The 16,558-nt window shown below is 37.5% G+C and overlaps 1 protein-coding gene across 2 annotated transcripts in view; it reads right to left on the bottom strand.

Moving 5' to 3' along the window:
• NUP133 (nucleoporin 133) overlaps nt 1-16,526 on the bottom strand; it is a 31,514-nt gene extending 14,988 nt beyond the window's left edge. For both annotated transcript variants that reach the window (XM_038131935.1, XM_038131936.1), the window contains exons 1-17: nt 13,640-16,526; nt 12,338-12,456; nt 11,437-11,540; nt 10,310-10,417; nt 9,752-9,883; nt 9,180-9,350; nt 8,401-8,556; nt 8,235-8,305; nt 7,508-7,655; nt 6,543-6,690; nt 5,716-5,873; nt 4,882-4,973; nt 3,741-3,904; nt 2,246-2,340; nt 1,907-2,131; nt 753-875; nt 198-297 (exon numbers count right to left, since the gene is read on the bottom strand). In XM_038131935.1, the coding sequence (XP_037987863.1) occupies nt 198-297; nt 753-875; nt 1,907-2,131; nt 2,246-2,340; nt 3,741-3,904; nt 4,882-4,973; nt 5,716-5,873; nt 6,543-6,690; nt 7,508-7,655; nt 8,235-8,305; nt 8,401-8,556; nt 9,180-9,350; nt 9,752-9,883; nt 10,310-10,417; nt 11,437-11,540; nt 12,338-12,456; nt 13,640-13,824 (2,299 nt within the window). In that variant the 5' untranslated portion in view covers nt 13,825-16,526. The remainder of the gene's footprint in view (nt 1-197; nt 298-752; nt 876-1,906; nt 2,132-2,245; nt 2,341-3,740; nt 3,905-4,881; nt 4,974-5,715; nt 5,874-6,542; nt 6,691-7,507; nt 7,656-8,234; nt 8,306-8,400; nt 8,557-9,179; nt 9,351-9,751; nt 9,884-10,309; nt 10,418-11,436; nt 11,541-12,337; nt 12,457-13,639) is intronic.
• Between the last annotated feature and the right edge of the window lie 32 nt (nt 16,527-16,558).

A 16,558-nucleotide genomic window follows, 5' to 3' on the forward strand; every position in this document is an offset into this window, starting at 1 on the left:
GCAATGCAAGTTTTAAAAAAGCATCATCAGTACTGGACTGGAGTTCATGGATTCATCCCATTTCATTCCCCAGATGAAAACTTCATTTTCACTTACTCTCACTGACAACACTGTAGTAGCTTTTAACAGAAAGTTAAAAATTCAGACTGAAATTCATGTGTTCTGAAACTTATGAACTTGTAATAGTATTTTCTCACCTGTCCATGGAATATATTCAGGTTCTCTTTCTGGAAGTTCTCCTGTTTTATATAGAGAGGCTCTAGACTGACGGTACTGACAGGCAGCTTGTAGCATATCCTATTGAAAGGTAAGGATGTCAGCATTTTAAAGCCTACCTCAGTATACACAGACCACAAAAGATGCTGTCTTTTGTAATTCTGAAATGCTCCTTCAATACCCACATTCTTCCTACACCACTTCCTCAGCTGGACAGAAGGGGACCGATTGACTGAGCAAGAAACCTCAGTGCTCAAACACAAGCTCTTGACTCTTTCCTATATAATCATGACTTCACAACTTCCAACAAAGCTGCAACTTCTCAAATTATCTTTAACAGTGGCTCAGAATGGAAAGGAATGTCCCTAATTCTACCCAAGGCTGTCTTTTCCTTCCTGCTGTATTTGGACATGTGAAAAGCACATTCATTTTTCTTCACGTGTCAGTAACTCGGATGTGCTACACTCAACTTGTTCTGTGCCCTTTGATGCTTATCTTCCCCTCCCACAAACATCTTGGTTAAGGCAGTTCTGTACCTTAATGATGTTGTTCACATTGACGACTATCTGGGCCCACTCAACTGATTCAATGGGCATGTCTTTCAGGATTTGTTCCTCCTCTTCTAATAAGCATTCAAAGATGGAATCTATCTGGGATACCTTGAAGATAGAAAGAAAAGTTACATTGAACACAAACATGTCCACTATCAGCTAATACTTGAAAGCCAAGAGCTGTATAGAAAACGAATACATTAGTATTAACCACATAAATGGCCAAAAATATTAAAAGGCATCAACTACCCTGATGCACAATGAGATAACCAGCTTACGGTTCATACAATACTTAAAACTACAAAAAATACCTTCTTTCTTGACTTAAATCTGAAAGGAAAAGAAAAAAATCCTCATTTCTGAAGACAACTTCATACAAGTTAGCAGAAGACAAAAAGCATTTAGCATTTTCCTCCATCATCTTCTGGAATATTTGGCAGCAGAATCTTTGTTACATAAAGTATACTGGATAACATATCTGCTTTAAAATAGCAGACTATTATTTCTGTTTTCTTTTATATTTATTTTTCTCCCTTAGCAACTATTGTTCTCTGCAGTAAAAAACTTCCTAAGAATAAATGTTTTGTGCATAGTTCTTCTCAAGAAGGAAGAAAGAAATAAAAATGGAGCACTTGACCGGAACGCAGCATAAACTGAGAACTAACTTAGCTTGACTAATGTTAGAAAGGACAAAAATTGTCAGTGACTGAACTAATATAATTCCAGCCAGGACAGCTCATCAAAGCAGCTCTCCAATCTGGAAAGCTTCATAATCTTCAGTTCATCCCTTAAAAATCATAATTTAGCGTGCATCTTCTTATGTGTTAGAGAATTTCAGTTGTCCTTTTCATTGCTTATCCACGCTGGGTAGTTGGAAATTGTAACTTTACTTCTGCTACATAAAATTTGTCAGAAATTGCATTTCAGCTGCAGATACAAAAAAGCACATACACCAAAGTGAGGGAAATACTACCACATTATCCCTATGTAAAGGGTAGTTGTGTAAAGCTGAATTGAATTTTACAGTTTTAGAGGGAAAAGTTTTTCTATAGGGAAAAGTTTCAAAGTACATTTCAAAGAACTGTAACATTTACTAAGTGCAAGGCTATACAGTAATTCAGGAACCACAGGTTTCTTACCTCCCTGAAGAACACATCAGCAGGGGTAAGGCTTGGTGGAACATCACATTCCCTTTTGTTCAATGCAATCAGTATAGCAGCATTCACCAGCTCAGGCAGCCTGGAGTGGTGATTCTTGAGAACAATAGCTGCTGCCAGTTTCTCTGCGTGCTCACAGAGCAACAGTCGAGTGGCCATCGGCATCCCTCGCACTGGAAAACTGCCCAGACGCTCAAACACACCAACCTTTTATTAAAAAAAAAAACCAAAACAAAACACCCCATGCACTTTAAACAGTGTTCTAGAGGAATCAAGACAAAATAATAAACTGTGTGTGCTGATACCAACAGTAGAACTTACCTGATGAAGAAACTCAATGAAGAACGAATGTGCTTTTGTCTTATCCTCTAGCTGATGAAGAAGAATGAGAGATGTGTTGCTAAAACCAGCTGCTTCTAAAAAAAGTAAAATCTTAGGTCAGAGCACTTGGTATCTTAATTTCTGGATGTTTTGTGCCTCTGAGGTAAACTGATCTGTCATTTTTTATAGTGGTACCACACTGGTACTTTTTACAGTATGTGCACACACATTTATATACTGCTTACCATGCTATTTTTAATCTTTTTCAACTCAATCATGGCTGAAGAAAAGCTTTTAGAAGAAATAAAGTATCTTTAGATCAGTACTATTCTGAAATATTCAATTCATTATGCCGCTGAAATAGCAGCTCATGAGCATATTCTAGTTTTAGTAGGATCCAGACTCATATTTTTATCCTCATGGTGGACTAACTATTGCTAAATTTATTATGCATTAGACCACAGCTGCTAGAAGTTACAGTGTTAGCAGGCATTCAGATCTAATTGACTCTGCATCCAGATTTTTTGTATAAACTAAGTGTGCTTATAATATCAAGACAAAAACTTGGAAGAGCTATCACTGAGCAAACTTAGCAAGACGATTTCCAAGAAGCTATCAATTTTCATTTCTGGCTTTAGTCAGGAATAAGCATGGACAGACTGCCAAATAAAAAATTAAGTTGATTCAGAAAATAGTGAGGATGTTATGCCTGGCAATTTCCAACTGGCTGCCCCACAAAAACAACAAAATATCATCCATATGTAAATATTTACATGAACTTTCAAATTAAGCCTCTACTCTGTAACTGGCAACTACTGCCTAGAGGTTTGAGGCCACTTTCAAATTAAAACTTGTAAGAGACACCAAAACACGAACAAAGAAGTTTCTTGCTGAAAACATGTCTGTTTTAATCCTTTATGTTCAACAAATACCCATAAACCAATTTCTCTAGTTCTCTTTCAGGCAGATACAAATACCAAAGCCCCAGAGGAACACCAGTTCACTGGATCCATGGTGACCTGAAGCTGTCCAGTCACACTGACAACAGGGCTAAGAATGAACAAATAATCCCTGTCTCTTCACACATCTATTTTTTGGAAAATTTTTGGATTTGAAAGGAATCATGGGAATACTAACTAGAGTAACATCACCTGATCCTTGCACAAAATACCCTTCTCAGAAATATTTTTTCCTTGCTGTTTTTGTTTACTGTATGAAGTCAAGAACTAATCACAGCAGACTGCAAGTTTATCTGGTAATATCAAAAGATGCATCTTTAAGTCTTTCTGGAAATGTATCTAGTGGTGATAGAGGACAAGGGACACTTCTTTGCAAAGCCTAAAGTATAATGTTATCTAGAATGTTATAGGTATTACTTCAGAAAGAACCAACAACAACAACAAACAAAACCAAAAAACAAACAACAACAAAACAAAACAACCAACCAAACAAAACCACAAACCAAAAAACTCAAAAACCAACATGTTATATTTACCTTCAGGTACAGATTCAGCCCATCTTGGATCAGAGGCAGGGTAATCATCCATTAAGTCCACACTGATTTGAGTCACTGCTCTATCCAGCTCAGCATCAGACTCCAGATCTGCATTACTTGGAAAGAGCTCAATTACCATGCTTTGTGCATTCACTATATCTTTCCTGAAATAAATGAAACAAAGTATGTTAAATAAAATCAACCAACAGGATCATAAAAAAGAAAAAAACCCTCACTTAACAGGATTTTCTGATACACTTTTTGTGTCTAAATTCTGTGCCTGTTTACAGATCTTGTATTAGTATCCTTTATTCTCTTTGTCTAATCCCCTTCATTATTTTTTACCTCATATGAAGTTTTATGGCAAAAGCACTCCTACCCTCCTGTTATCATGAACCTGTTCTTTCCAAGTTATAAGACTCTTAAAGGAGATTAGTCCTAAGAGGGTGTGTGGGCTGTTTGCTTTGTTTTTTAAATACATAAATGCTCACAACAGTCCCCTCTACATATAATTAATCTAAGCCTACAGATCTGTTTATCTTCTTTCTCCTTTTCCTCCGTTGTTTACATCACTCATCTCAACATCAAACCTTTCAGGAGCATCACATGCCTTCCCACACTCCAACTGTTTTAATCAGGATAGTTTGACAAACAGGGTATTTTTTTCCAGTCATTCTTCCATATCAGTGAATCGGAAAGAAAAAAATCATCCTGCCCAAAGTCTGTCCTTCCAGTTAATCTTCATGGCCACAGGTATATTCAAAAATATTACTGAAAACAGCTAGGCAAATAAAAATGAGGACAAAAAAGTTTTTTCAACAACAAAATGCCACTTACTAAAGAATAAAGAAGTCAAAATGCAAAGTTGAAAGTTGTTTCACTGTCACAAATGTACCCACAGAATTTATACAGAGCAAGTGACAAGTGATTGAGATTACAGAAGTCTGCTCCTTTCTAGCACATATTCCTTCTACAGTAGCCCAAGGTGCATTTAATGCTTTCCTAATAAATGTGTGTGTCTTAAAAAAAGCTACAACTAAAACAGCACAAGAATATCCTAACCAAGAGAATCTCTTACTCAAATACCAGAGTGCCTTCAAAACCAGCAAACAATGTCTCAAAAATGAAGTGCAATTTCTACCTGCAGTACTGTAGAAAAGCAGCTTTCAATAATTTGGTTTTATCTTCTTGAGCTATAACTTCTAGCCTACCAGATGCATCAAATGCAGGACTCTGAAAATGCAAAATAAAAACTTCAGCTGCAAGACAAATAATAATATTCATTATGAAATGAAAACAAATTTTTAAAGTAGTAATGCCACAGATTTAAAATAAAATTATCACCTGGAAGCAGTTGTCGTCAGTATGTCAAACATAAACTTCTAAGATACGTTACAATGAAAGTGACACAGAGGTTTGACCAAAATTCACACCATCTTGCAAAGGAACTTACACCAATCACTATGCCCATCTGATTTTTAATGATAATTATTTGAAGATTCAAACACACCATTTTTGACAGGATTCAAAAGGTATTCCTGCATATTATCACCCACAAAAACAGTTTAACTGTAGACAAACTAAACTAGAAATTAGTTTGTTAAGAAAAACAGTTTCATTAGCCCAGTCACACAAAGGACTTCCACTAAAATACCAGTTAATAATAACAAGTGATTACAGAGTTATATTAGGCCTAGTGATTGACAGCAACACACCTATAAGGAAAAGATGCAAATTTCATGGAAATCTCAACGGTGAAACAAATGAAAACAAAATAAGCTACTCAAACTGGCAGATGTAAAAATTTTTGCTTTGAAAACTGCCTTCATTTCAAGTGTTTGAGTCACTAGTTAAAAAAAAAAAAAAAGTTTTGAACTCAAACAAACCAGGATTTGCACAATGAAAATTCAAAAGTGACCTAAACCCCCACTTTATTTGTACCCTGTTTTCAACCAGGCAAGCAAATAACCATTACCTCACTTCTTGGTCCAGCAATAGAAGAGGACAGGGCATCTTCAAGGTCTTCAGGAAGCACAGAAATATTTTCCCTGGACAAGATAGTGACAAGTCCACTTTTTTTGGCAAAGAAGACGGGAAGGCTATTACAGGAACCTGCTCCTAAAATACTATCTCCTAAAATAAGGAGAGGGGAAAAAAAGTAAGCACATAATTACCACTTTATTTAAAGGCCAAAACCTAAGAGTGTCAGAAACAATTATTGACTTTTGTCATTAATAAACCAACAGTAATTGGTAACTGCACCTGACTTAGAAAAATTGTGGAACTATTTGCTGCTCTAGATGTAGACTTTCAGATACTGAGAGTGTTAAAAAAAAAAAAAAGAGGAAAAAAAGAGAAGAAATGAAGAAAAAAATTAAAGATTCAGTTAATTCAAATTCTAACTAAGGACTGATGCTCCTGCTGTACTTGAAAACACCTTTGAAGGTCATGGATGACATACCAAGAGACATCTGGCACTGAGGTAACTTCAAGGAAAAATATCAACCCACAGTGAATGTTCAGAAAGAGAAAAACCAAGGAAACAGCCCCACAAGCAAAAGCCCCCATCCTTTCATATACCAAGAACAGGGATTTGCTTCATTTTGATTTGAAACACTGTAGAGTAATAGCGTGACTGGCTGTCACATCAGCACTTCTCCATACACTCAGGAGACATTCTCAACCTGAAACATTTAATAAAGGAGCACAAGTACGACACTGCTTTCTGAGATATCTAAATATTGTAAAAATATTGAATAAAGAGGTACCAACAAAATGTGATTTCCCTCCACAGCAGGTTACCTTGTATGCCAAATATGATTTTTTCCTGTGGCAAGGAAATTCTGCCAGTTCCAGAGGAACAAGCAAACACTTCATCTTCCTTGTAAAGGTAAGCAGCATGGCTGAAGTAATCTGGGACTACCAGGCAGCACAACACCTCATCTTCTGACTGAAAGTGTTGAATACAAACAATATCACAAATGTAATCAATCCCTTAAACATTTAAAATTATAAATGCTAATCCATGCTGCTTGAACTTATTTTACTTTTTAACAATGAGGGATGGATGTAAAATACAACCTAAAAAACCAAACAAAATCACTTTTAATTTGCCCTAAAATTTTAGATTCTGGGTTTTTTTCCCCTTTCATATGCATTATATTCTAGCTAATTTCTCATGGAGAGATAAATAAACAGATCAATTATTCAACAGTTTTCACACTCTTCTTCCACCTTTGACCTTTAAGATGCCATTACAGGCAGTGGGGAGAGAGGGAGGAGTGGAAGAAGATTACCAAAGCAATCTAATCCCCAGGTTTATGCTTCCAGATGACACAGCACAGACAATGTACTCCACACACAACCAATGTCCTCCCCTCTGAGCAAGCCAGCTGCCTAGCAAGGACCAAAAAACAGATCTTGTAATTCCTCGTCCTACAACAAGAGTCTCAGAGTTTGAGATCTGTTCTAAATGGATTACAAGAGCATGTGATAAAATCACTCTGCAGAAACTTTCAAAGACAGCACAAAAATTAAAATAAATCAGATTACACTTATTCTTGAGGGTTTTATCTTATAACTTAAAATGCAAAGCATAAACTTTACATACAGTTAGTATAGTTAGTATTAAACATTAAGAGATGCTGGTACACATTTTTCTCAGAGTATTACAAATACATACTTCCAAGGGAAACTGATTTTCCTTTAGACAAAAACCTGACACAGAACTTAATCTAAAGTCAGTAACAGAACCTCCATTAGCATACCTGAAAAGTTGGATTATACTGTGTGACCTCCACAACAACGTCATCAGACATCTGATAGCCTTTATCTTCTACTGTTATCAGAGTGTAGTAGACAAGACATGGACGATCTCCAGGATGCCATGCTGCAGCAAGTATGACCAGTCCATCACTATTCAACAACAGATATCATACCACTGGGAGATGATTATTACATATTTGACTTGCTCATAAATTATCACTCAAAAAAAGGTTTTCTAACTACAATCTCAACTACATATTGTTCAATCTTTTATTCTTTTAGAAAGAAAAACTATGCTATTTGTTCTTCCAAGTCACTTTATTAACAGTATTCATATTGCAGTACAAAACTGAACCAAGGCAGTTGTCATTTCATGTAATTAAATCAAATGCAAGAGATACTAAATTCTTTGCATCTGCTGGAACAAATTACAGTTGCTTATTTTTTGTGTTTTTAAAGTCAAGACAAAACAAATATACAATCCTGATAAAATGACAGTAAAAAAAAGTAAAGGGAATTCATATATCAGGTAAAGGATTTGTAATGCTAAAAAGATGAGAGCATGAAATATAGGATAACCTAATTACCTGATATAAGGTGCTTATTTTAATCAACAGTTCCACTCCAGTAAAATTAAATTGCAATTACTTACACGAACTTTTTGCAGGAAAACAGAAAATATTTATCTCATTAATGAAGGTCTTACCAGATGCAAGTGTACTTCCTTACCGATTTTGTTGCAAATCCATGTATTGTATATTTACTCCTCCTTTAATATCTTCATAGTTACTTTCAGATCCCTAAAAAAAGAAATATATCTGTTGTGTAACTGTATTTAAACAGGCTATCAATTAAAACAAACACTCTGAGCCTTTACAGTTGGGCTGGCTCTTACCCAAATTGCATCTGTAATATGTTCTTTCAGGATCCTGTTGATATCCCAGCTGAGAATGTAACGTTCTGATGAATCATCAATCTCCCATTTGTTTAGATTTGAACTTGTTAGCATGTAAAAGCTTGATCTCTCTCTATCCCAAAGGACACTAGAAATCTGCATTTAAAAATGAAATAGCTATAAAGGTTAAAGGAAAGCCTGAAAAATTGAATAGAATAATCTAACCCACCCTCAACTGACAAAAAGAGTCATTTCCTTGGGCAATCTACAAAAGTTGCACTCAAGATGAGCATTATGATAACTTCCAAGAAAAGTCTAATTTTATAGATAAAAGAACATCTGCACTAAATACATTTATTGTACTTCCTGCCAACTTCTGTGGAGTTAATTGACAAAACTCAAGCCAATCATCAACCCCTGGCATGGCTAAATCAGAAAAGAAGAATTACAGGCTGGTTTCTTCAATTAGTAATGAGGCTATCACTAGGAAGGGGCAGGACATGCAACCATTGCATACTCCCCAGGAAGGACTACTATTCCAAAGTTGCCTTTTATTCAGAGCTAAGGAGTAAGCCAGCATTTGCCTTCACAAAACATACAAATTCATTTGGTTTCTGTCTTTGTTTCAAATTTCAAAGAAATATAAGTAACATAAATGAGGTGAGTGAGTCATGGTTTTTTTTGTCATCACACATCCTTACACAGTCTTTTTCCTTTCTTAAACACAGGCTAGAAATTACGAAGAGAAATTAAAGAAGATGAATGTTTCTCAAGCTTACCACAGCATCACTTCCAGGAGACAATATACCCAGAAAAGAAGAAACCTTTCTACCAATTCCAGAAAACATGCCCTGTCCCTGTGGCAGAGCATGTTGATGAATCTTGCCAGAACTATCAGGTATCAACCGGACTAGTTGACCTCTGGAAGATGACAAAATAAAGCTTCCCCCCTAACAAAAAGAGAAAGCAACTACATTAAAAAAAGCAACTACATAAAAAAAATTCACGTTCTAGAAAACTCTACTGTCAGCTAAAATTTCTTATGACAGTTCATATGGGTAAACGCTGAACAAGAAACAATGCATCCTTAGAAAAAGACAAACATCTCATGGGTACTTGGCACTGGCAGAGACTCAGTTTCTTAGCTTTATGTGACATTTTTATCCATGAAACTCAATTTCAGTTAAACAACAGAACTAAACTCTCACATAATCCTTGGAATCTAATGACAAAAAATAGTGTTACCTTAACCATATTTATTGCAGATTTAAGACTAATAAAGTGTGGCATACTTTTCCACCTTTAGATTAGGAATAAGACTGGTATTTTAATATAAATCATACTGTTTTACCTTTACTGCTGTGAGGAAACTGCACAGAGAGCCTCCAAAGTCTGTGAAAGTGTCTGTATAGGATCCTTCGTGCGCAAGATTGGGCCAGTAGCGCACAGAACCTTCACTGGTAGCAACCATTATTGCCAGAGACTTGAAGGGAAAAAACAATTAAGAGAACAGGCAAGATGATGATGATGATGATATTAGATGATGATGATAATAATATTAAATCAGACTGCAGCTCTAACTTAAGTTATTTTACACACCAAAACTGTTAACACAACACCTCTTGGTTTACTGCATTTTTGTTTGCTATGAAAGCATGTCAAGTAATCTTTAGAAAAACTATTATTTAATCTGATCCTACAGGATGCACATGGTGCAATTTAAAAGGACCAGCAGAAGTTTGTTTACTTCAAAGGTATTTACTTGTCAACTATCAGTCCTGACCTTTTGAATAGATAGCATACCATCAAACGCTTTCAAATACTTTGAATATATCCTTTTGACAAAAAAGTATATATTTAAAGTTATTCTTAAGGCACTTTTAAACACCAAAATTTAAAATTTGGTCACCTGAAGAGAAGGTGCTTCACCTGAAGCATTGAGACAAGATATAGCTGCTAAACTAGAACTCCATTGGAAGTCACTGGGTGGCAGCTGCAATTCCTTGCACAGAGATAACTGGAAGAAAGAAAGAGACGTCATAGTAAATATGAGACTGGAAGAACTTATTCCTCTGCCACAAAATCTTTGGACTTTTTGATCCTGCTAAAAACTACATTTCAACTAACCCAGACACTGTGTAAAGGAACCAAAAAAATGTCATTAAACAATTTCAACAAGGTTGTCGCAACCAGCAGACAGCTAAAAAACATCTTCAAATTTTCCAATATCACTGGTTTTCTTTAGTTATTTCTGAGTGTTTCTCACACTACAATATTGGGTTATTCGACTATTCCTTAATGCAATAATAAACAAAAATTAACTAGAAATTCTTGAGAGAACTGATTAGGTACTAACAGGGTAGAGAGAGGAAACACTCCTCACTCCCCTACATCCTTGAAGTTAAACAACCAGAAAAATTTTAATCTCTTGAAAAATCTCTTCAAGTGACAGAATGTGTTCACCTGGCACTCCCCTGTAAGTGCAGGACCTGTATAAGGAACATACATTGTCCTGATTGAAAGAAACTGATTTTTGTAACTTTGATTTTGTTTCCTCTGACCATCACTGAAACGATGCTGAAAGAAATACTGTCCAGAGGGGATACAAAAATTCTTGACCTAAGAAATCTAGGTGAAACATATGTTCAGTACCTCTGAAATTAACTATGTTTTTGGGGTTTGTTGCAAGTTGAAAACTGCTCCCAGAATAATCTAAACCAACCCATAACTTATCAACTAGATTTTAATTATCAAAATATCTCTATCAAGACTATCTAACCTAAGAGCCACACCTATTAAAATACGAAGAATTAACCTTAGTGCCAAGGTGACAATTAAAACTGAAGAGAGGAATATAAAAATTATAAGCTCTCTCAAAAGCTTGAGTTTCAGTTGCTCTTGTTAGCATGACTTCATATAAATCCTGCTGCTTTGGGGGAAAACAAACTCCAGCTGAAAAAATCCCCCAACCCCATAACTGCGTAACCATAGCTGAAATAGTATAAAATAGACTTTCCACCTTGACCCTTCAGTTACCTTAGCTACTGCAGACTGACCAATCTTCCAAATAATCAGCCTCTCCTTATGAACCAGCCAGGCCCATCCACTTTCATCCACTTGAACGCTCAGCTGGTCATCAGCTACATAAAAAAGTAACTTCTTTAAAGCATTCAGATTTTTAAAATGCTGCAGAGTAATGTTTAAACCAATAAACTTTCATTCTTATATGAAAATAAGAAATATTTTCTATTAAACTAGTTTTCATGTTAGAATTTCCATCTATTTGATTAACATATCGAATTACTACATCCAGTTTAAAAATGCATTTGATAAACCCTCAACCTTTGAGAATGAAAAGACAACCCCCAAACCCATTTCCATGTATTTAGGCAGATTATAATAGCTTTCTAAATTGCTTAACAATTTTAACATTATTTTAAAGATACATATTTAGTTCCTCTTGTATCTACTATAAAGGAAAAACTTATCCACAGAGAAAAAATTGCTTAGCAGACCAATTTCTTGAACTCAGGGATAGTTTTGTACCACTAGGGCTATTGGAAGAGGTAACAAATGGGAACTGAAATAAAGAAAAATATTAAGCATCCACTCTAGGACACAGCAAAATCAAAACAAGTAAAAAAGGTAAGGAAGAACCAATAAGTAAAAGCTACTAAAAACCCACTATTAGCTTTCCTTATACACTTGGTTTTTTTACAATAAATTGCATAAGCAGCACCTGAAGGGCATTTTCATGCATTCACACCCACAGGGGCATTATTATAAATATTGTTACATAGATAACCAGGTTGGATTCAAAGCAAGGCACAGACATTTTAGCTTCTCCTGTAAAGTCAGCATTTCAATGGCATCAATGACATGTTAGGAATTCTCTCACCCATCAATTTTCATGGGGAAAAATAACATCAATTCTTACCATCAGCCTTCTTCAGGGCTTCCATAACCTTAACAGGCAGAGAAGATCCAAAAGACTTAACATCATAGTTAATAGTCTCAGTTGCTGTAGGAAGCTGGATAACTCTGGTAGGAGTCGCTCTTAAACAAAACAAAAAGTTACAGTAAACTTTTTTCTGCTTATTTATCAGCAGACATTTACTTCATTAAATCTTCAGTATCTATTGAGAAACAGATTTATGCAAAATAAACATGCTTTCTCTGGGAACACCACTTAGACCATTAATTTGGTCTTTGGACTTCCTTACAAGTCACTAGCTGTCATCAAGTTCTTTATTTTTAAAGTTTTAAAGTTCTTTATTTATTTTTAAAAGTTTTTTATTTATTTCTAAAGTATTTTAAAGTTCTTTATTTTTAAAGAACTGACTTTGAATATGCATTACTCCACCAGCAAACAACTCACAGTTCAACTTCTCTACACTCTGGTTATCTACAGAATAAAGTCTTCTCTGACTGCAGGGTCTACTTCCATCCCTAGCTCTGGCACTGCAGGGCAGCACACACTGTGCAACACTCTAAACAGCCACGGCAGCTCAGATCCAACAGCACTTCTGCCACCCTTAGCTTGCTGTGGAGGCTGCACTTCCTACCACTCATAAAAGCTCCTTTGCATCTTTCCCCACCTTCTCTCTGGAATAGCACATGTCTGTGGTCTCTTCTGAACACAATGAGGTGGGCAAATTTCTCTGCTTTTTCAAGTTAATGCCCTCTTTTTATTTCTCCTCACAATCATGTCTCAGACCTCCCTGTGTGAAATGGCAAAAGTTGATTCATAGCTAGTGGACAATCCCTGCACCCAGTTAGCAAAAATTATTATGCAGGCTTGAAGTAAAAGTTCCCCAAAACTGAACATGGACAATGCTCTTTATCTCAACTACACAACAAATAGCTGCTCCCGAGATAAGAGATTATGAAGCCTGAAACTGCTCTGGGGCTCATGCCATATCTCAGTTTTGATCCATATAGAAGGCAGAAGCCAGGGGAAGAAGCTGGGGAGAGGGGCAGGGGTGTGAAATGCCTGAACTTTGACAATTTTATCTTCTTTTTAAATACGGAAGTTCTTACAATTTTCATGTATCACATTTGCATCACACAGGGACATATTGGAGGAACCCGCGAATTCAAAACCTAGTAAGAGGCATTCATAACACCGAACACGCGGTACCGTGTATGTACGGCTTTAATGTACAGTACTATAATGTACCCCACACTGGCTCGGGCTCCTAACAGCGAGGCCGGCTGCGCGGCGAGGGGCGGGACTCACCGCGCCGAGAGGGAGCCGCTCCTCCGCGCCGCCGGCGAGAACAGCACCGGGGAGGCGGCTGCCGCCACGACGGGCAGGCCCTTCTTGCCGCCCGGCCGGGAGAGAGGGCTGGGCGCGGCGCTGCCCAGGGTCCTGCGGGCCGACCCGCCCGGGGTCCGCGGGGAGGCGGGAGCCGACGGGAACATGGCTGGGGACGCGGGAGCGGCGCTGGCACCGCGCTCCCGCCAGGCGCCCGCTGAGCGCGTCAGCGCGGGGGCGGGGCCGCGCGGGCACCGCCGGGAGCCGAACGGAGCCGAGTGTGACCGGGAGGAGCCGAACGGCTCCGGCTTGAGCCGAATAGAGCCGAGGGGATCCGAGCGCGGCGCGGCCCTGGCCGGGGAGCGGCGGGAACCCCGCGGCGGCCGCTCGCGCCGGGCACCCGGTCCGGCCCCGCGCTGAGAGGTGAATGGCGATCCTGGGCTGCTCCTCAGCGCCGAGCTGAAACGCGGTCCTCTCGCTCAGATGTTCCTGAAGCTATGCTCCGTCCTTCGGGGCGTTCCCAGGAGGATTCTCAAGGGTGGGTTTGGGTCCATTCCTCGCTGAGTTCATGCGACTAGCTGGCACTAACCAGCTGGATATGATCAAAAAGCTGCTGTTCAAAGACCATTTGGAAGGACGCATTTTTCAGCAGGAGTTGCTTTATCTTTAAAATAGCCTGTGCATATCTGTGTTTATCCCCAAATTTCTAATTAATTAAATAAATAAATACACAAAACGATATTCCGTGCAGACCTTGGTACAGTTCACATCTATGGTAAATACCGACTACGCACTACAGCTATTCTATGGTATAAAAAATAGATTTTAGCCCTCAGGGGGAACTAAATGCTCAGTGGCATCGATTGGCATGAAAGAGCTTTCAGAAGGTAAGTATATACCACCCTCTTGGGGAAGAAGTTGAGTTGAATTAATATTATCAACAAAGCCAATCAGTTAAAATAAAATTAACTAAAAATAAAATATTTTTAAAAATCGCATAACTTTTCAAAAACATGTTCTTTGCTAACAGATTCGGGGCTGTTAGGTTTTCTGTGTGGATTGTGGTCCCCTATGACTGAACCCAAATGCAGATGAGATAAACTTGAGATGGTTCATCTGGCAGGACTGAAGTATGAAGTACCTGTCAGTGTCAGTGCTTTGTGTTTTTCATTCAAATAAGTTACTTTGGCTTTGATTTTATGCAAAAAGCAAAATACTAAAATTTAGTGGAGCATCACTGTATTGTTATATTAATATAATATCTTTCTATATAGCGTTCTTTATACATATGATGCTAAATCGTCAGGTCACTGTCACTTCATCAAGGAAATTCACACACAAACAAGAAAATACAGAAAAATCTGGAAGAAAATTCAAGATGACATCCACATTTCCCAACATTCACGATTAGTGACACTTAAATTATTTATAAAACTGAAAGCTCCTCTTCACAGCTTGTTCCTAAAATATTTTAAACGATGCAGCAGGAGCAGTTGTGTTTTGCTGATTGAACCCTATCTATACGCAGCTACACTTCATCAGGGAATTAATTAGTTGGCTTCCTTTGGCTGTCCCAGTCCTGAAAGAGCTCCATCTTCAGGAGAGAGATACAATTCAACATTCAAATCTCATTTTCTACACAGAAATAATTTGAACTGATAGCAGTTAGAGACTTAACCAGCTCTTGACTGTTCCATATATATCCCAAGGAGTTTTTGAGTGGTTCTAACTCGAATATAATCTGCTAACCAATGTACCTGTTATGACAAACATTTGCCTTTCTGAAGAGCTTCTATGTAGCTTTTCCACTTCTCTGTCGGCTGCAATACCTGCCAGGACAACTAATGAACAAAAGACATGAAACACTAGTTCAGTTCAGCTGCAAGTAATTCCTGTAACCCGTGTAAATACAGGGATAAAGGGGCTCGTTGGATCTCACGTAAGGAGAAATTACAGGAGTGAGGATTAAAGATGCAAACCCCTCTAAATACATTAACTAATAGTCAACGTTGAAATTAAACATTGGGTCAGAACAATTTTTGCCTATCTTTAGTACAACATATGCTTCTAGGAAAATTTTATCTGAAGATACAATCACATCTGGATGTAATTTCATTTTAATTGTCCAATATTTTCACTATATTCCACAAGGTGCCATTAATGGCTCTAACATTTTAAGCTTGCCCAGCACTAGGTATTTCAGCTATTGCCAATAAGGTCTTCCAGCAACAAGTTTTCCTAGCATGGATGAGTTTTAATGTGACCTGGGAAGTTTCTAGCTTTGTAAAATCTCCTTGTGGGGTTTTGCATCTCCAGAGATTCTGTTGAAAGAGACTCTTCAATCAGAAACATGAGGCAAACTCTTCACTGCTAAACATATCCCCCTGCAGTTATTCAAATTAATGTAATGCTGCTGTTTTACTAGTTGCCCTTGAAAAGGCTGTTTACTAGTTGTTTCTAATAAAGTAGTTAGGCAAAACTCATGATTTCTATCACTGATATTTTAATTAACAATACAAAAATTACACATGCCTTTACAAAGGACAAAAACATATATGGGAGGGCATGTTCTTTCAGATATCTTAGAAAGGAAGTGAAACTAAAGAAATGGGAAAATAGAAAAGGGAAGAAAATGCATGCAAATTTTAGATTTTCCCATGTGACTTCATATAGTAATATACTTCCTTTGTCCTTTGGTAAAGTCAGCTTTTTTGTCTGGTCGCCTTTTTTTCCATTGGGTTGTTTGTTTTATTAAAGAACTTTCCTCCAACTTGTGCTTTCATACCCTCTACAATGTGTTTTAATATGTAATTCTCTACAGGAACAGTAGATGGGGATCATAGTCAAGTTCAGAACACATAATCGCATTTCAGAACAAACAGTAACTGGAAGGACAGTGCA

This window comes from Motacilla alba, chromosome 3 (genome assembly GCF_015832195.1).
Source record: "Motacilla alba alba isolate MOTALB_02 chromosome 3, Motacilla_alba_V1.0_pri, whole genome shotgun sequence".
Classification (NCBI taxonomy): domain Eukaryota; kingdom Metazoa; phylum Chordata; class Aves; order Passeriformes; family Motacillidae; genus Motacilla; species Motacilla alba.